The sequence below is a fragment of the Leptonychotes weddellii genome, chromosome 2 (assembly GCF_054177405.1).
Source record: "Leptonychotes weddellii isolate Sample4059 chromosome 2, ASM5417740v2, whole genome shotgun sequence".
In the NCBI taxonomy this organism is placed as follows: domain Eukaryota; kingdom Metazoa; phylum Chordata; class Mammalia; order Carnivora; family Phocidae; genus Leptonychotes; species Leptonychotes weddellii.
Window position 1 is genome coordinate 128,992,614 of NC_138370.1, and position 20,565 is coordinate 129,013,178.

The 20,565-nt window shown below is 37.0% G+C and overlaps 1 protein-coding gene across 3 annotated transcripts in view; it reads left to right on the forward strand.

Moving 5' to 3' along the window:
* The first annotated feature begins 240 nt into the window (after positions 1-240).
* Positions 241-20,565, forward strand: part of CENPC (centromere protein C) — a 78,281-nt gene continuing 57,956 nt past the window's right edge. For 2 of the 3 annotated variants that reach the window (XR_014143007.1, XM_081812320.1), the window contains exons 1-7: positions 241-500; positions 5,038-5,084; positions 10,044-10,114; positions 10,828-10,922; positions 13,192-13,297; positions 18,468-18,753; positions 19,682-19,897. Coding sequence is in view for 2 of the 3 variants with exons in the window: in XM_081812320.1 (XP_081668446.1) it covers positions 483-500; positions 5,038-5,084; positions 10,044-10,114; positions 10,828-10,922; positions 13,192-13,297; positions 18,468-18,753; positions 19,682-19,897 (839 nt within the window). In the remaining variant the exon portion in view is untranslated. The remainder of the gene's footprint in view (positions 501-5,037; positions 5,085-10,043; positions 10,115-10,827; positions 10,923-13,191; positions 13,298-18,467; positions 18,754-19,681; positions 19,898-20,565) is intronic. The other variant, XM_081812318.1, reaches the window with a different exon arrangement.

Here is a 20,565-nt window from a genome sequence, read left to right on the forward strand (position 1 = left end):
CAAAGGCTGCTCTCAAAACGATGTCTAGCTAAGTAAAACTCCAGCTTTAAGCTCCGTCTCCGCTTGGCTGGGGAGCGAAAGAGGATCCAGCGTTAAGTAGAAAGGGAGGGCGGGGCTACGGGAAAGATGGGGCGGGGCTTCGGTGGGCGCTGCGATGGGCGGGTCTGTTGGAGCGTCCTGTGAAGGGGCGAGTCCGTAACGGCTTTCTATTGGGTTGCTCGTCTCGTTTTGCGCATGTGCAGACCGTTTCAAACCCCGGAGTTTGCTGGGCGCGGTACCTGTGAAGGGCCCAGCCAATGGGTGAGGACCGTCGGTAGCGCGCTTACTGGCTCGCAGGTCTCTCGATTTTTGCCGCCTCCCACCTCAGTAGAGCTCCTGGGGCGCAGTCTAACCGCTCCTCCCGGACTCTTGTCAGTGCCAAGCTTCTTCGAGTCACGGCCCGCGAGAACTTCCGTGCCAGACTCTAGGGGCCGGGTCGGAACATGGCTGCGTCGGGTCTGGTAAGTGCAGGCTCTTGCCGCTTCTGGCGAACCGGGGCTCGGCCGCCCCTGACACCGGCGCTCGGGGCGGCTCGGGGCGGCTCGGGGCGGGGGAGAATGAAATGTTTAGCCGGTGCTGTGGCTTCTTGGAGATTTCAGTGGGGAAGCCCGCGAATTTTTTGAGATCAACGCTGATCGTATGCCGATAGCCAGAGTTAATTTCCGTGTATTGTTTCCTCAAGGTTTCTTTTAATTTTGTTTGTGATGGCATCTTTCTCTTCAGAGAATCTTACGATTTCTACTTTTTTTGGCCTAACTCTACTTCTTAGTCCTCCAAATAATTTACTGTCCATAGAAGTATTGGGACGTCTTAAAAGTGTGGACTTGATGGTCTGGAGAAGCAGATTATTTGTAGATAGGTATCTGTTATTGATAAAGTTTTCTGAAAGGCAGCTATTAGTTAAAAGGTGCTTAAGGTGGGAATGACTAAAGGGGGCGGGCACTCATTTTTTGTTTCCGTTTCTGGGCTCTCTTGGTATTCACTATTGTGTATTTCACACTTTGCTTATGGTTACTGTATATTATACAACCCATATCAGCCCCTTCCTAGTGTATTTTCTACTTTATCTCTCCCCTTTTAAGAAAATCTTCATCAATGATCTCCCACTTATGTAAAGTTATAAATGTATGCTTGTATGCATGAAGATGTATAAAAGGATGCTATAGAGCGTACTTTTTACTGTGAGCACATACATTGTTTACATTACGTAGAATTAAAAAAAAGGAATAAAGCCATTCTCATTGGAGGAAAAGGAAGGGAATAAAATTTACCAAATGCCCACGGTTCCTTTTTTAAAAGAGTTTGTTTATTTATTTATTTATTTTTTAAAGATTTTATTTATTTATTTGACAGAGAGACACAGCGAGAGAGGGAACATAAGCAGGGGGAGTGGGAGAGGGAGAAGTAGGCTTCCCGTGGAGCAGGGAGCCCGATGTGGGGCTCAATCCCAGGACCCTGAGATCATGACCTGAGCCAAAGGCAGACGCTTAACGACTGAGCCACCCAGGTGCCCCAAGAGTTTATTTTTTTAGAGCAGTCTTAGGTTCTTAGCAAAACTAAGCAGGAAGGTACAGAGATTTTTCCATATCCCCTAACCCCCACACATGCTTAGCCACCCCTATTATCAGTGTCCCCCACCAGAGTGGTACATTTATTACAATTGATGAACCTACATCGACATCATTATTACCCAAAGTCCATAATGTACAATAGGGTTCACTCCTGGCGTTGTACATTCTGTGGGTTTGGACAAAAATCTAAAGACACATATCCATCATTATGGTATCATAGAGAGAGTATTTTCACTGCCCTGTATATCCTTTGTGTTCTGCCTGTTTACCCCTTCCTCCCCACACAGCTCTGGTAACCACTCGCCTTTTTACCATCTTCATAGTTTTGTCTTTTCCAGAATGTCATAGTTGGAATAACACATACATAGCCTTTTCAGATTGACTTTCATTTGGTATTACACATTTAAGGTTTCTTCATATCTTTTCATGGCTTGATAGTTCATTTCTTTTTAGTGCTGAATAATATTCCATTGTCTGGATGTACCCCAGTTTTTCCGTTCACCTAATTGACATCTGGTTGCTTTCAAGTTTTGGCACTTATAAATAAAGTTGCAATAAACATCTGTATGCAGATTGCTGTGTGGACAGCTGTTGTGTGGACAGCTCCCTTGGGTTAATAACCAAGCAGTACGATTGCTAAGTCATGGTAAGAGTCTGTTTAGTTTTGTAAAAACCACCAAACTCTTCCAAAGTGGCTGTACTATTTTGCATTCAAAAATAAATGAGAGTTTCTTTTGTGCCATATCCTTACCAGCATTTGGAGTTGTTGGTGTACCAGATTTTCGTTATTCTAATAGGTATAGTGGCATCTCATTGTTTTAATGTGCTTTTCCCTGATGACATATGATGTGGAGCATCTTTTCATATGCTTATTTACCATCTGTACATCTTCTTACTTGAGCTATGAGGTCTTTGGCCCATTTATTTTTTAATTTGGTTGTTTGTTTTCTTATTGCTGAGTTTTAAGCATTGTTCCTATATTTTGGATAATAGTCCTTACAGATGTGCCTTTTACAAATATTTTCTTCCAGCCTGTTGCTTGTCCTCTCATTCTCCTTTTTAATTTTTTTTTTAAACCATGATCAGTGTTTTATTTGGATAAATGTTGGCATGGATTTAAAACCTGTGATTGATAATAATAGCATCAATGATATTAATAAACAATTTATTTTCTCATTGTGATCTCTGCCTTTCTTTTATGAATTTCTTCATAAAAATGTCAGATGCATGAGTGGGTAAAGAGAGTGTTTGTGTGTGGTGGGGTCATTTATATCCCAATGGGCCAAGTAAAAGTGAGGCTCAGTAAATATTTGGTATTGATAATAGTTTTTAAAGCATGCTGTTCATCCTTTTACTACCCAATTTTCAACTAGAATTGATTTTACAATAAAAAGATAGTACCCTAAGTATCTCAAATATGCTCTTGACTTCCAAAATCAGCATGTGTTTTATTTTTCCTGTTGTTCCCAGTGATGGGGCTGCTTCCTGGTTGGAGTTAATGATTTTTTTTTTTTTCTTTCTGGAAGCATTCTAGTATTTTTTATTCTCAATTTTTCATAAATTTCACTATTATGTCCCAGATATGGATTCTCTTAAATTCATCATGCTGGCTATTTATGCCCTACACATTTAGGGAATTTGATTGTGTATTTTCTTAGAGTTATCTCTTTCCTTTTTCTTTGTTCTTTCTGGAATAGCAATTGGTCAGAAGTTGGACCTCCTGATTTTTAGATCTTCTTTATTTTATTCTTTCTCCCATTTTCTATTTCCTCTTCATTTTTTGTCTTTTTTTTCCCCTCCCAGAAATATCCTTAGCTTTTTCATAATTATTGCATTTTTTACTTTAGGCAATGATGTTTTTAATTATTAAGACTTCTTCTTGGTCTCAGTGCTTATAGTATACCACTTTTGTTTTATGAGTCCAGTATTTCAAATCTCTCTTGAAGGTACTAATTGAGTTTTGTTTTTTGTTTTTACGTTTTCTTTCTCTCTCCCTTTTTTTTTTTCAGTAGGAGCCTAATTGAGGGGCACCTGGGTGGCTCAGTCAATTAAGCATCTGCCATCTGCTCAGGTCATGATCCTAGGGTCCTGGGATCTAGGCCCCACATTGGGCTCCCTGCTCCGTGGGAAGCCTGCTTCTCCCTCTTCCTCTGCCCCTCCCACCCACTCATGCTCTCTCTCTCACTCTCTCAAATCAATCAATCAATCTAGGGACGCCTGGGTGGCTCATTTGGTTAAGCGTCTGCCTTTGGCTCAAGTCATGATCCCAGAGTCCTGGGATGGAGTTCCTCATTGGGCTCCTTGCTCAGCAGGGAACCTGCTTCTCCCTCTGCCTGCCTCTCCCCCTGCTTGTGCTGTGTCTCTTTCTCTCTCTCTCTGACAAATAAACAAATAAAATCTTAAAAAAAAAAAAAAAAATCTAAAAAAAAAAAAAAGCCTAGTTGACACTCAATGTTACGTTACTTTCAAATGTACAACATAATAATTCAACAGGTTTATATGTTGGGTTATGCTCTTCTTTCTCATTCTTGGTTTCAGTTTTCTCTTGGGCCTTTTTCTTTTCCATCTTTAAAATTTATATCTTTTTTTTATTATTATGTTATGTTAATCACCATACATTACATCATGAGTTCTTGATTTTCCTGTTTTGCTTAGAGACTTTTAAATGTCTGGTGATCCATAAGTGCTAGTGATATTTAAGACTGAGACAATAGAATACAATTTTTTTAGCTCTGTGGTTTTTTTTTTTTTAATTTAAATTCAATTAGCCAGTTAGCTCTGTGTTTATGGGGTAGGGGATGTGGGGGTCTGTTATTCTGTTCATTCCCTTTCTCACTCTTTCCTCCTTCATATTTCGAGTTTTCCTAGTTCGGCATTGTTACGGCTTTTTCCTGGGCAGATCAGCTTTACTCCTCATCAGAAACTGGATCCTCCGAGCTTACTTTTGGCTCCTACTGCTTTTATTCTGTTTCATCAATTAACGTACTCCATTTGTTTTCCATCTTCTAGAAATTTGTTAAATTTGTTTGTTAATCGATGGCCCTCTCTTCCATTCTCTTTTTCATTGTTGTTTTATGTCGTTTTAATGCTTAACTATTATTTTACAAGGATCTGCCTGCAAGGAAAGGAGATAAATAGATACTGCTAGTCAACCAATTTGAATTATTAGAAGCACAGGTAGTTGGAATTTTGATGATGGAAAAGGTATGGGGGCAGGTGGAAGAAAAAGAGAAAGATGGAATAAATCCCAGGATGAGCAAATAGTATAAGCAAAGATTTTGAAATAGTAGATATGAGGCAAGTTCTCTTTCACTTGATCCAGTGAATTCCTCTTTATAGTACTATAATGGGAACTTAGCAAAACTTGCTGAATGAATAAATGAAGAACTTAAGTTTTCACCAGTTGGGTGATTTACTTTTCTTTCAGGATCATCTCAAAAATGACTACAGAAGAAGATTTTGTCGACCTGTCAGGTGAGTTATATATTTAAGCTTTTAAGGTCATTTTTATGTCTATCTTCAGAAAGTGATTCTTAAATGAAGAAGGGAAAAATTACTTATAACATAATGATTTCTGTGCCCACTGATTAGGTATAGTCTACTTAGTAATTTTATATTTACAGAAATATTAATGCAAGCAGAGTAGTGACTTAGCAGCAGTGAGAGAAGAAATTCAGCTGATAAATTATGGATCAGGAAGAGGCAGTCTTAGTTCTGACTAAATGACAGCCATGGGGAAAGCACTCTGTAGAGTGGATTGAATGGTAATATTACAAAGATGCAGCTTATTTGGTGGGGCTAAAAGAAAATGTGGATGTAGGTTATAAAAAGACAATAGAGGATCTTTGTAGTGTGGACTGTTCAGTATCTTGATTGTGGTGATGATATCTGAACCTACAGATGTGATAAATTGCACAGAACTAAGTATGAACATAAATGCACAAATGAGTACAGTTGACCCTTGAACAACTCAGGGGTTAGGGTTGCTGACCCCCATACATTTGAAAATCTTTACATAATTTTGACACCCCAAAATCTTCTACTAACAGCCTACTGTTGCCTGGAAACCTTACCAATAACATAAATAGCACATACTTTGTACACTGTATATTATATATTGTATTCTACAATAAAATAAGCTAGAGAATAGAAAATGTTATTAAGAAAATCATAAGGAAGAGGAAACACGTTTACAGAACTGTACTGTATTGATAACAGTAAGTTTTTGTTTTCTGTTTACAAGAGGAATCGTCTGTTATTACCTACTAATATAGTCTTATATGATACAGAACACTGTAGATGTTATATATATTACTAGCACTAGACATCAGACATGAAAAAATGATGTGAAAAGAAATTCATATTTATTTACAGGTATAACAGGTATTGATAAAGAAGCAGCAATATGATTGCTTTATGGTAGCCTGGTGTGGTCAGTATGATTGTTTCATGGTAGCCTAGTCTATACATTAATGAATAGAATTGTTATAAAATTTTTACGGCATATGGTATTATAGTCATATCCATAATATAGTCTGGAAACATTGTTATACTTTTATAAAACCACTTACCTGTGAGGAAAGACATATGTATGGAAATATAATTCTTTGAAAGGAAAGTTACAAGGCAGTAAGATAACACATTATTAATTTTATATTAAATATCACTCACCTTATGCCTATGTAAGGATAGGCTATCCACTTCCATACAAGTTTTGCACAAGGTGTTTTATACAATGAATACTTAGATGATAATAATGACGACGATGACATAAAAATGTCTCATATATTTCTTGCCGTACAGTTACTAGATTTTCACATGAAGACACACAGATACATGCAGTTTATTAATGGTATGGCATGCTGATTATTTACTGTTCATTAAGTGGGAGTGGATCATTGAGGATCTTCATCCTCATCGTCTTCACATTGAGTAGGCTGAAGAGGAGGAGAAAGTTGAGGTGATCTTGTTTCAGGTGTGGCAGAGACAGAAGAGGTGGAGGAGGTAAAAGGGGAGGCAGGAGAGGCAGGCATACTTGGTGTAACTTTATGCAATTATATCATAATTTTTGTCTGACTTGCTTTTTCATTTCTCTAAACTTGGTTTTATATTCTGCTGTTTACCTTAGTTTCATTGTATGCCTATATCATAGAAGGTCCATGTCATAAAAGAAGTCAAAAACAGTCTTGAGTAATTGGAAGCCTCTATCAGATTGTCTAATGTCAATTTGTTTTCTGGTGGTGCTTCTACATCTTCTTCCACGTCATCTGGTATTGTTTTAGAAGCATTCATCACCATACAGTCATCTTCTGTTAATTTCTCTGGTGTGATGTCTGTTAGCTCTTCAATTTCTCCAAGACCGCAATTTTGAAACCCTTCACCCCCCACCTTTTTTGCCATATCCACAATCTCTTTCATGATTTTTCTTTATAGGCTCTATCATAAATCCTGTGAAGTCATGTATAACATCTGTACACAGTTTTCTCCAGCAGGAATTTATTGCTTTGGGCTTGATGGTTTTCATAGCTTTTTCTATAACAATAATGGTATCTTCAATGCTGTAATCCTTCCAGACTTTCATGATGTTGTTTCTGTTCCATATTCCATAACATTGGCAGTCCTTTCCCTAGAGAACCATGTGTAACAAGTCTTAAAGGTCCTTATGACCCCCTAATCTAGAGGCTGAATTTGAGAAGTTGTGTTGGGGGCAAATATACCATTTTGACTCCTTCAGTGTTGAACTCCTGGGGTTTTGGGTGGCCATTGGCATTGTTCAATATCAGAAGAACTTTAAAAGACAGACCCTTACTGGCAGGGTACTTCCTGACTTCAGGGACAAAGCATTGATAGAACCAGTCCAGAAGAAGGGTTCTCATTGCCCAGCTTTCTTGATATAGTACAACCCAAAATCTGGCAGCTGGTGTTTATCTTTTTCCTTCAAAGCTGGGGTTTAGCAGCTTTGTAGATAAGTCAGTCCTGATTATAAAGCTGACTGCATTTGCACAAAATAGTAGAGGTAGCCGATCCTTTGCTTGCTTCTCTTATTTAGTAATAAATGTCCTTTATGACATTTAGAGAGAGAGAGAGAAAGCGCGCATGTGTCTAAGCAAGGGGAGGGGCAGAGGGAGTGGGAGACAAGCAGACTCCTTGCTGTGAGGGAAGCCTGACGAGGGCTTGATCCCAGGATCCTGAGATTATGACCTGAGCCAAAACCAAGAGTCGGACTCTAAACTGACTGAGCTACCCAGGTGCCCTCTTTTTTTTTTTTGAGAAAGAGAAATAGTATGCGAGCAGGCATGCAAGCAGGAGGGAGGGAAGGGCAGAGGGAGAGGAGAGAGAGACGCTTAAGCAGGCTCCATACTCAGCGTGGAGCCCGATGTGGGGCTTAATCTCATGATCCTGAGATCATAACCTGAGCTAAAATCAAAAGCTGGATGCCCAACCAACTGACCCACCCAGGTGCCCCCTTAGTGTTGATGATGATGGGGATGATGATGATTTTGTTTTTTTTTTTTTTTTTGAGAGAGAGTGCACAAACGGTGGGGCAGTGGATGGGCAGAGGGAGAGGGAGATAATCTTAGGCAGACTCTGCACTGAGTGGGGAGCTCAGTCTCATGACCATGAGATCATGACCTGAGCCACGGCATATTGGAACTCGTCTGCTGCCTCTTGTTTGACAGGAGGTTCTTCTCAAGTTATCTTGACTTTTTTTTTAAGCCAACTCTCTTTCTAAATGCCATCCTCTTCTGGCATTAAATTCTCCAGCCTTAGATCCTTCACCTTCCTTTTGCTTTAAGATGTCTTATAATAACTTTGCTTTTTCTCAAGCCATATTATAACCTATATTTATGCCTTTCTTTGAACAAGTCCTGCAATCCACATAAAAGCTGCATTTTCAGTACAAGATAAAAAGGTATTTTGCAAAATGGCAAGGTTTTGTACCTGCTGGCGCAGCTGCAAAACAGCTTCACAAATTTCCTTTTCTTTTTTTGCAATAGTCCTTATGCTGCATTTATTTATCTTGAAATGGCAGGCAACCACAGCTGCAGACTTCAGTCTATGGTATATATCAAGTAATTCAACTTTTTCTTGTAATGTCATGACGTCTCTGTTCCTTGGGAGCATTTCCAGCATCACTAGTGGTACCTTGTTGGGTCCCTTGGTGTTATTCAGGGTTTATGGTATTGCACTAAACATAATGAAAAATGGGAGAACTGTGAGCGATCACTTTTTACTGCAATCCACAATTTACTGGAGAAGTAATTGCTTCTGCTCACTCAGAGATGATTAATGTTAGATGGCATTTTAAGGGGATACTCACTAACACTTGGGCTCACCACAATAGCAACAGGAGTGGCTATAAAATTATTACAGTAGTACAGCATGCACTACAGTTAATTTTATGCCATTATGATTTAAACTGCATCTTTACATTTGTTCACATCTTTTGATTACAAATAACACCATGTATGTTCTGTGTGTGTAAGTTTTGATAAATTTTAACTTCTAATAATAGATTTGTGTGTATTTTATGGTAGTAAATGATAAAATAGACTAGTATCTACATGTATTTTAATGCATTCATGACATACTTAACTTTTTGTTAATTTTTTTTATATTTCTAGGCTATGTGGTTTATCTGCGAGTTTTTTCAAATTTTGCAAATCTCCAAAAAATTTTCCAGTATGTTTACTGAAAAAAATCTGTGTGTGAGCGGACCCATGCAGTTCAAACCCATATTGTTCAGGGGTCAACTGTATATGTAGAACTGGAGAAATCTGAATAGGATTAGTGGATTGTATTGATATCAGTATCCTGGTTGTGGTAGTATAGTATAGTATAGTTTTACAAAATGTTACCATTTGGGGGAACTAGATAAAGTGAACAAGGGAATTCCTCTATATTATTTCTTACAACTGCATGTGAAACTACAGTGAAAATTTTATAGTGATTCATAAGCTGCTGTTAAGGTTAATAATATTAAATAAAAAATGCATTTGAGAACTTCAAGGGAAGACTGTTACTTGGAGCTGTTAGGACTTGTGACCATAGAGTTTTTATTAAAGAAGTGTTTTAGTACTGATTGGATTTCTCCAAAACCATTTATATTCTTTTTTTTTTTTTTTTTTTTTTTTTTTTACCATTTATATTCTTGTTTAGATATAGCAGTAGTCTAAAATGGCTTTAGATGTGGCTCTTCAATCAAGGAATATAATTGTTAATGTAGATAACGACATACCGCTTCAGATACTTTTCTTGAAACTCTTGGACTCTCAAGTACTTGTTTTGTCCTAGATAGTGAAGGTTATATTTTTCCCATTAAGTAAAATAACATTTTATAATGAGATATGAAATTTTCAAAGTAGAAGGTAACATAAATAGCAAATATCTTCTGGAAATGATATGTAACATTTTCCCTTCATTCCTTCTTAGAGTACCTGACATTAATTCGAAGCAAGGCCAGAACATACTGGAAATCTTACAAGACTGTTTTGAAGAAAAAAGTAAGGCATCTTCAAGATGGACTTTGATGGTTGGGTTGGATGAAAATATAAATTTGTCATATTAATTAATATTAAACTCAGCAAATGCATTCTAACATTTAAATATATGTAAAATGTTTTCCCAGAAATGTTGAGTACATGTGCAATCCTTCGTGTACTTCCTGTTACACTGAGGATAATAGTAGCAAAAATGAAAATAATTTGTCATTTCCTTTAGTTCATACTAGATTCCTGTACTCTGGGAGTCCATAAATAATTATCATACACAAGAGAAAGTTATTTCATGTAGTGGGAATGAGTGTGCAGAATTCTTGGATCTCTAAGAGATAATGTTTGATGATTTGCAGTTCTTTCTACAGAAATGGTGAATTATGGCAAAAACTTTTCAAAAGTGCTGGTCAGCATCAGAAGGTATTGAAATAGGAGAATAGGCCAACCGAAGAAACAAACACAGTGGAAAAATATTTCTTCTATATAAGCTCTGAAAGAAGAGCTGGTACATTATTTCTTCAGGAATGTTGTTTGCCTTTTTCAGTTCCTGATGCCTTCTAGGAATATTTGAATGTTGAAGTGATGTCTGAACTTAATTTTAAACTAATTGTTTTTAAAGAGTTGACAGACTTCTTCACATTTCATTTAGGGCTTCTTTTAATTGTAACTAAAAGATTTTATATCGTATTTATTTAAAAAAATTTTTTTTTGCTTTTTTTAAGGTCTTGCCAATGACTTTAGCACAGATTCTACAAAATCATTGCTTTATTCAACACCTAAAATAGGAGACATTTGTATTCAGTCACCAAGGAAAGAGGTAAGTCAAAAAGAAGAGCTTTAATATTTTAATGAATGAAGCATTACACAATATAGTTACATCTGTTTTAGTTGTTTTTAAGTCTTATTCTTAAAAGGGAATCCTATCTTCCCACTCAACTTTCTTTATAATTTAGAGGTGTTTGGTGAAAATTTTGACTTGACGTTTCATGTGTTTGAAATCGGAGGTCTGGGTGTAGAATTATCAAATTACAACACAATCATTTTTCACCCCTCCTAAAATAACAGTTGAATTAGGTTTTTAGGAAAGTGGACAACTGCTGAAGTTCCTAATCCAGGTTAGCAAATTTGGTTATTTTCTGAAAACCAAAGTTGATTTATTGCTATATGGACAATGAATCTTACAGGTTATATCTTAAGAGGATAGGCTGACCTAACTCTACAAAATAGCAAACTTTCAAATAGAGTTTGTGAAGCTAATGAATAAAGACAAGTTATTCAAAAGTACAATACAAATTGGAGAGAAAAATTATGTAGTGTAGCAATAACATTCATTAGAAACTTGTATAAACACTTAGTTATACAGTTGACCCTTGAACAACACAGAGGTTAGGGTTGCGGACCCACCCATGCAGTTGAAAATCCACTTAAAACTTTTGACTCCCCAAACACTTACCTACTAATAGCCTACTCTTGACTAGAAGCCTTACTGATAACATAAACAGTTGATTAACACATATTTTGTATATGTATTATATCTTGTATTCTTATCATAAAGTGAGCTAGAGGGGCGCCTGGATGGTGCAGTTGGTTAATCATCTGACTCTTGGTTTTGGCTCAGGTCGCGATCTCAGGGTCGTGAGCCCCATGTCAGGCTCTGAACTTAGCACGGAGTCTGCTTGAGACTCTTGTCCCTCTCCCTTTACCCCTCTCCTACTCTCGCTCTCTAAAATAAGTAAATCTTACAAAAAAAAATAAAACTAGAGAAAAGAAAGTCTTAAGTTATAAGGAAGAGAAAATATATTTACAGTACTATGTTATATTTATTACAAAAAATTGTGAATAAGTGGATCCTCACAGTTCAAACCCTTGTTCAGGGGTCAGCTATATATAGCCTTTTGGTTCCAAGGAATGAAAACAGATCCATTTCTTTCAGAATTGAGAGACTTTCTTTAATGTGGTAAATTATATAACGCTGATTTTTGAAAGTTAAATCAACTTTAAGTTTTCTGAGATAAACCACTATCTTGAATTTTCTGTTCATCATTCCCATCTTTTTTTTATAGTTGCATAATGGGTGTGTTGCTGACATTTGTGTCAGCACTTCCTCCCCTACCTCTAACAGAGGTCCCGCTATTATCCATATGTTGGGTGCTTCACTAGAAGGACTCATGAGACTCATCATATAGTTGTTCTTGTGACTGAGATTTATTAGAGCCAGGTAGGATACACAGCCAGATTGGTAAAGGAAAAAGACACATCAGGCAGAATCTGGAGGAATCCATGTCAGGCTTTCTATGTTCCCCGCAGAGTCCACACAGAGTGCACTTGTTGCTTCCGGCAGTGAAATGTGTACGTCCTGTCTTTCTGCCCAGGGAAGCCTTCTGAGGCTTAACCCATTTTTATTGTGGGCTGGTTACATAGGTACCCTCTGCCCACCACAATCCTATACTCCCCTGAAGGAAAAAAAGCAGGTGTTCACTATAAATCACATTTTTGTACAGTCTAGGCAGCTGGCATATTAGGCACAACCTTATCAGCTGGTCATGGAGGAAATGTTCTGAAAGCCAAGTCCCTAGGTGCCAGCCAAGGGCTAGCCCTGCTGTAAGCAAGTTCTTTAAATGATCAGGCCTGCTATGTTAACTCCTCTATTGAGTTAATCCCTAAAATATATATATATGTATATAGTTTTACATGCATCCACTTTGAACTTTATGTAAATGGGATTATGACATATTTCTGTGACTTGATTTTTTTTTGGTTAACAGTCATTTATTTCTGTTGCTGTAGTTTAGTCATTTCACTGTTGAATGTGTGATGTTGTTATAGGACTATACAATAATTTATCCAATTTACTGTCAGAATAGGTTTTTTGCTGTTCACAGCAGCATTGTTTCCGTGTTAGGTTATTTGAGATTTCAACTTTACTAGGTAATGCCAAATTGTTTTCTAAAGTAGTTACTTCAGTATACAACTTTACCAGCTGGTTTATTGTTTTTAACTACTTGGGTTTTTTTCCAATTTAAAACCGAATGTATTTAATCAGAATTGCTAATTTTTAATAGGTCTAATGTTATATATCTTTTTAGGCTCAGTGCCAGAAATCTCATCCGAAGTCAGTTCCAGTTTCTTTAAGGAAGAAAGAAGCCTCTGTGCAGTTCATTGTAGAACCAAGTGAAGTTGTCAACAGATCAGGTTGGTGGCATCCCCATAGATGTTATTTGCTTAGACATAATTAAAAGGAGATGCTGAAGGTGTTGCATGTGTTGGCTTGAGTGACGAACTCACGGGTCAGCCTAGGCAGAGTGGTCAGTGTTTGTTTTTTTTTTTAAATATGAAAAATAAACTTTATTTGAATATTCATTTCTTTGTTTTAGTGGTAAGAACGATGATTATTAGGATATGGTAAGAGACATTAAGTAAGAATTATTACAGAGGCTATAGTTTTAAGAGTTTTCAAATAGATTTGTCTTTTTTTTTTTTTTTTAAACAAATGATAAATATTATCTCACATAGTTTCTGTGGGTCAGGAATTGAGAAGCAGCTTAGATGGTTCTGGCTTGAAATCTCGTGATGAGGTGGCGGTCAAGATGTTGGCCATTGTTGCAGTCATCTGAAGGCTTGATGGGGGCTAAGGATATATTTCCCAAGATGACTCATGTGGGGCTGGATGCAAGCAGGAAGCCTTAACTCCTTCTCACATGGCCCTCTCCATGAGCTTCTTGAGCATTTTTTTTTTTTTTTAAACTGAGGTATAAGTGACATGTAACATGTTAGCTTCAAGTATACAACATGATTTCAAAATTTGTATATGCATGGTTAGTGTTCTTTTTCTCTCTTCTTTTGTTCATTTTCCTTTAGTTATATGTGCTGCAACTTTTAAAAGTTTATTTACATTTTTCAAATTAGAAAAGTCCTTCATTTGAAGTAAGCCTCAAAGATTTAAAAAAGTAAAGCTACTAATTATTATTCCCATTGTCCTGCTGAGGTAACCTTTGAATGAAAACATATATAAATGTATGCATGCATGGGTGTGCATGCTTTCAGAAGAAGCTTTACAATTTTCTTTCACACCAGCAGTGTAGGAAAGTATGTTTTACCTGATAGATCGTTTGCTATTTTATTTATTTTTTTGCCAGTTTGATCAGTATTGTATGATCTCATTGTCACCTTAGTGTCTATATCTGTGATACCCGCTGAGTTTGAGCACCTTTTTATATATTTATTGGCTATTTGAATTTCCTTTTTTCTGAGTTGTCTATTCATATCCTTTGTCCATTAGTTTTTTCTTGTTAATGAAAAGTCTTTGAATTGAGTATCTATAACTGTTGATCTGTAATTTGTGTGACAGATATTTTTCCAAATGATCCCTTGACTACAGATTTTGTTTATAGTATCTTAAACCATATGATGAGTAAGATTTTTTATTTTGTCAGATGTGTGACTTTATAGCTTTTTTTTTTTTTAAAGATTTTATTTATTTATTTGATGGAGAGAGAGCGCGCAAGCAGGGGAAGCGATAGGCAGAGGGAGAGGGAGAAGCAGGCTCCCCGAGGAGCAGGGAGCCCAATGCGGGGCTCGATCCCAGGACCCTGGGATCATGACCTGAGCTGAAGGCAGTCGCTTAACCAACTGAGGCGCCCCTGACTTTTATAGTTTTTGACCTTGTTTTGGTTAAAAGGTCTATCTTATCCTAATGATATGTGTAGAATCTTAGATTTTCATCTTTTTAAAAAAAGTTTTTATTTAAATTCCAGTTTGTTAACATACAATCTGAGTTTCAGGTGTACAATATAGTGATTCAGCACTTTCATACAACACCTGGTGCTCATCACAGGTGCCCTCCTTAGTCCCCATCACCTATTTCACCCATCCCCCCACCCACTTCCCCTCTGGTAACCATCAGTTTGTTCCCTGTAGTTAAGAGTCTGTTCTTGGGTCGCCTGGGTGGCTCAGTCGTGCCTTTGGCTCAGGTCATAATCCCAGGGTCCTGGGACTGAGCCCCGCATCGGGCTCCTTGCTCAGTGGGCAACCTGCTTCTCCCCTGCCTGCTGCTCCCCCTGCTTGTCTTTGCTCTCTCCCTCTCTCTCTCTGTATCAAATAAATAAATACAATCTTAAAAAAAAGTCTGTTTCTTGGTTTTCCTTTCTTTCCCCTGCACCCCCCATATGTTCATTTGTTTCTTAAATTTCACATATAAGTGAAATCATATGGTATTTGTCTTTTTCCGACTGATTTATTTCACCTAGTATTATACTTTCTGGATCCATCCATTACTACATTTTGTTTTATTCATTTATCCATTGATGGATATTTGGGTGGTTCTACTTTTTGTCTGTAGTGAATAATGCTGCTGTGAATGAGAGCGTACAAATATCTTTGCAGTCTCTGCTTTCAGTTCTTTTGGGTACATACCCAAGAAAGGAATTATTGGATCACATGGCAATTGTATTTTTAATTTTTTGAGGAACCACTAAACTGTTTTTGTAGTGGCTGCATCATTTTACATTCTCATCAGCAATGAGTAAGAGTTCTAATTGCTCCACATCTTCACCAACACTTGTTATTTTCTGTGCATGTGTGTGTGGTTTGTGATAATAGCCATCCTGTGGGTTTGAAGTAGTATCTCATTGTGGCTTTGATTTGTTCATCATTGTCATTAGGGAATTTTAAATTAAAATAATAATTAGATACCACAGCACACCCAAAAGAATGGCTAAAATCTAAAAAACTGGTTCTCCTTTGTAACTCATTTCTTTGAGAGTTTCTGTCTTTTCATTTGAACAAATGAAAATCAATTTATAATTGATTGTTAAAACATTTTATGAAGGATGCTTTAAAATTCTTATTAAATAATTTCAACATTTGATTCATCTTGTCTGTGTCCATTGATCATATTGTTTTTGTTCAGGTTGTGTTTTTCTGACTTTTGGTATAATCCGTCATTTTGATTGTATTCTTGACATTTTGGTTATTATTTTAGGAGACTCTTGATTGTATTTAAATTGTTTGTTAAAGCGTATAGTTGCCTTGTTTTGGTTTAATGTATAGGTTCTTGCTTACTTTTGTGGATTTTATTTCCGGTGACAGTTAAGTGTTTAGAGTCCTAGCAGTGGTATTTTGGTCTGTTTCATTTCCTGATGCTGCTGAGATTCCTCCTCAGTTCTTGCTGGTGCTGTGTCAGATGAATGGAAGGTGCTTTCCTGAGTACTCCATGTCCTCATTCACTCAAATGGGGGTTGAGTCAGAACCCGTTGGGATTGGATCTTCTTAAATGACTGGGTGGAGGACAGGATGGGGGATGTAGCGTTCTTTTATGTTCTTCCTGCCTTAGATTAGACTGCCTTTTGGGGCCCTCATTGTGAAGTAAGGCCTGGGTTGTTGATACTAACAGTGGTTCAAACTGTCACCTTGGTCTGTGAAGCAGTGGCTGGGAAGGTCAAAGACTTCACTGCTTTGCAGCTGTTTGTGGAGCATACGGCCTGCTGTCTTTGACTGTTGAAGTGGGTACTGGGTTAGTCCAGGGACAAGGTTAGTCCAGACTTTGCTCCTCTGCTGCTGCTGTCCCGTAGAAGTTATGGGGTGGGGCCTGGCATGGCCTAAGGCTTTGCTGCTCTTACAAGGCCACGGCAGAATGGAGTATTGAGTGGCCCAGGTTGTGGAATGGGAGTTGGGGTTCCCCACTAGGTCTCTGTTGTGTTTGCCCTTCTCCAAGTCTTTTGGCCAGAAAATGCAGGGTTTTTTTCCTCCCATGCCTATTTATGGTTCTGGATTACACGCTTCTCTAGAACCCAGTCTGGGGATACATGGGAAATAAAGGGAAAACGCAGAGGATTCACCGTATTGTCTTTTGTTGCTTAAGACTTGAGGTTCCTAGCAAATATACCTATTTCCTTCTAGCTTTTAGAGTTCTGTTATTGTTGTTTGATGGATAATTACCAGGAATTTAGTTTAGTTATATTTAGAGGGAAAAGTAGAGAAAACTGAGTATACTGTCTTGTTCTATAACCTTCCAAAAGCCCCTTTTTGATTGTATTTAAAATTTTTAAATTTTTGCTTTTTTTTATTTTTTATTTTTTTTTAATGGAGAGAGGGAGAAGAGGTGAGTGTGTAGGGGGTGGGGGGAGAGGGGCAGAGGGACAGGGAGAGGGAGAGAGAAACCCAAGCAGACTCTGTGCTATGTGCGGAGCCCAACGTGGGGCTCTATCTCACCACCCTAAAATCATGACCTGAGCTGAAATCAAGAGTCGGACGCTTAACCGACTGAGCCACCCAGGTACCTCTAATCTTTGCTTTTTAAGAGTATGAATCAATATGAAATACTCCCCAACAGTTCTACTCTTTCTTTGATATTTGAAGGTATAAGGCTAAGAGAATATGTATATTCTTTATATACATGTATATAAAGGTACATGTATATATGTATATAAACTTTTATGTATAAAGTATATTTTTGTATGTATACCTTTACATATATATACACACATACAAATCTTTTATATAACACTATACATATCTGTTATGTCTCTCTGTGTGTATGTGTGTGTTTAAATATGTGGTCTAGCTGCCTTAGTTTACTGACTTTTTTTTTTTTTAAGATTATTTGAGAGAGAGAATGAGAGAGAGCGAGCGAGCACATGAGAAGGGGGAGGGTCAGAGGGAGAAGCAGACTCCCTGCTGAGCAGGGAGCCTGATCCTGGGACTCCAGGATCATGTCCTGAGCCGAAGGAAGTCGCTTAACCAACTGAGCCACCCAGGCGCCCCTAGTTTACTGACTCTTAACCTAAAAATCGAATCTCATAATTTCTCTAGCATTACTTCATTATTTTAGCTGTGTATAGATGTATTCAAATCTTGGATAAATTGAATATCCATAGAATTGTGAATTTTCTGTTTGAAAATTTTTGTCACTTCAAAACTTAAGAGCATGGAACAAATACATTTTTTTTAAAGCTTTTTTTTTAAGATTTTATTTATTTATTTGACAGAGAGAGACACAGCGAGAGAGGGAATACAAGCAGGCAAGCAGGGGGAGTGGGAGAGGGAGAAGCAGGCTTCTCACTGAGCAGGGAGCCCAATGCGGGGCTCAATCCCAGGGCCCTAGGATCATGACCTGAGCTGAAGGCAGACGCTTGACTACTGAGCCACCCAGGCACCCCCAAATACATCTTTATATTCATTAATTTCATGAATTAGAACTTCTAAAGCACTTATATATTTTACTCATAGATCTTTGATTATAAACTTAATGAACCGTGAGTCTTCTGAAAACTATATCTAGTTATTGCTGCTGAATTTTAAAAAACACATTTGGTTCTAATATTATTTAAAAAAATTTTAATGTCTTCATATAATTTTCTTCTAGTTCAAGACCATGAAGTTCATCAGCAAATTTTGGCAACTGATGTTGGTTCTAAAAATACACCTGACTCGAGAAAAATGTCAAGGAAAAAACTAAAAGATCATCACAGTGAAGCCGATAAGGAATTATACTTATCTGTTGGCTCACCTTTTGTTCTTTTGGATGCAAAAGCTTCTGTATCGCAAAATGCGATTACATCTATTGCCCAAAAGAGAGAGACCTACACTTCTGAAAATTCAGTGAATGCATTGTCTTCAAGTACAGAGATTTCTCTTAAAACCAGAAAAAGGTGAATTTTTATTTATTGAAATAATATGAATCCAACTTAAAAAATTTTAATTTATTAATTTATTTTTAATGTATTTTATGGTAAATATTGAGGAATATTAACATGAGAAGAGCATAACATAGTTCAGTTTATATTCAGTTTATATTTAATAAGGAAGGCTTAAAGTATACTTCAGAGAAGTTTGTGGGTAAACATTTCTATAGTGTATGGAAAAAAAGTATTTTCTTATAATATGTTTTCTATAACTTCCTAAGAGTATTTTCTCTATGTCATTTGTAATTACAATGGTAGGTATATATCGGGTCATTTCTAGGATGGCAAAGGGTAAGTATTTTGAGGATAAGTTGTGGTAAATCCGTGTCTATTTCTTGGGGCTCATTTTGGCCTTTAAGAAGCAAAGTAGATCATTCAAAGTCCTTTGCTACTGGGGACTTTTGCAGTGAGTGTAATTAATGTCTGTCTAGTGTCTTGTGTAATTCTTGGAGCCAAAGAGTTAAGTACATTCTCAGATTTTGCTATTCAAAATGTGGTATGTGGCTCAGGATCAACAACAATGCATTATCTGGCAGATTGTTAGAAATATAGAATCTCAAACCCTATTCTAGACCTACTAAATCAGAATCTACATTTTAATAAGATTCTTCAGATGATTCAAAATCTTACTAAATGTTTGAGAACTAGTCCTCTAAGCCACAGATTTCCTTGGTCTTTTCTCTTACTTTTTTATTGACAAATAAGAAATGTAATTTTCCTGAGCAATTGCCTTGTGTATTTTAAGAGATTACAAATCAGAATTTGTGGACTTTAAATAAAGGACTAGTGAAAAATTTTGTAAGTGGTCTCTATGGTTACTGAAAGGGGGTTCAGGAAAATTCCTAACTCAGCAAACTGTGAGAGTATTCAGCTTGCCTTCCTTTTAAACTTTTAGGTTAAACTTTGAAGATAAAAATTCTTTGAAGAAAGTAGAAATAGCAAATAAAGTATCAGAAATAGAGGATAAAGTATCAGAAGAACCACAAGAGAGGAAATCGTCAAGAACATGTCAGAAAAGAGTACCAGATTCAGAAGATGAAATTCAGCCACAAACTAAAAAGAGTTTTTCAACATTGTTTTTAGAAACTGTAAAAAGAAAAAGTGAATCCAGGTGAGTTATTAAGAAACTGTCTTTTGAGGCATTTTTCTTCTATATTCTATGAACAATATCAAGGATTCTTAATGCTCTTTAACTAAAAAGTTAACCTTAATTGGTGCAAATTTTAATTGAAATTATGCCTAACCCTAAGGACAGTATTGTTTCTTACCAGCAAATCACCCCCAAAGCCATCATTAAATACTTACTAAATTAAATGTGAAAGAAAGTAAGTTTATTCAGCATTCATTGCTTTCATTGCTTATTCAGTGCTTTTGCTCATTAGCACTTTCTAGTTTGTATGATATCAAAAAATGAAGGTAGTATTTAGAAATAGAATTATGTCATGGTGTATTTCACTATTAAGAGCTTTAAATCTTCTTTCCTTTTCTTCTGCTTGTGTTAAAAGTATAGTCCTAAAATAAATTTTAATCTGTTCTTGCCTACTTAAAAACCTTCAGAGGTTCTACTGTGTCCACACAGTGATTCTTCACTGTGGCTGCACACTGCAGTTAACTAGAATTAATGCAGCGAGGGATGGGAACCACTGGCCTATAAAAACTTTAGATTTGTCTGCTGGTATTTACAGCCTTCACTCTCCCTAGTTAGCTGTTTCTGCCAACTCGGTTGTACACATTTGCATTTGTCCCTCTTTTGGCATACCATTTTCCCCTTTCATGTGC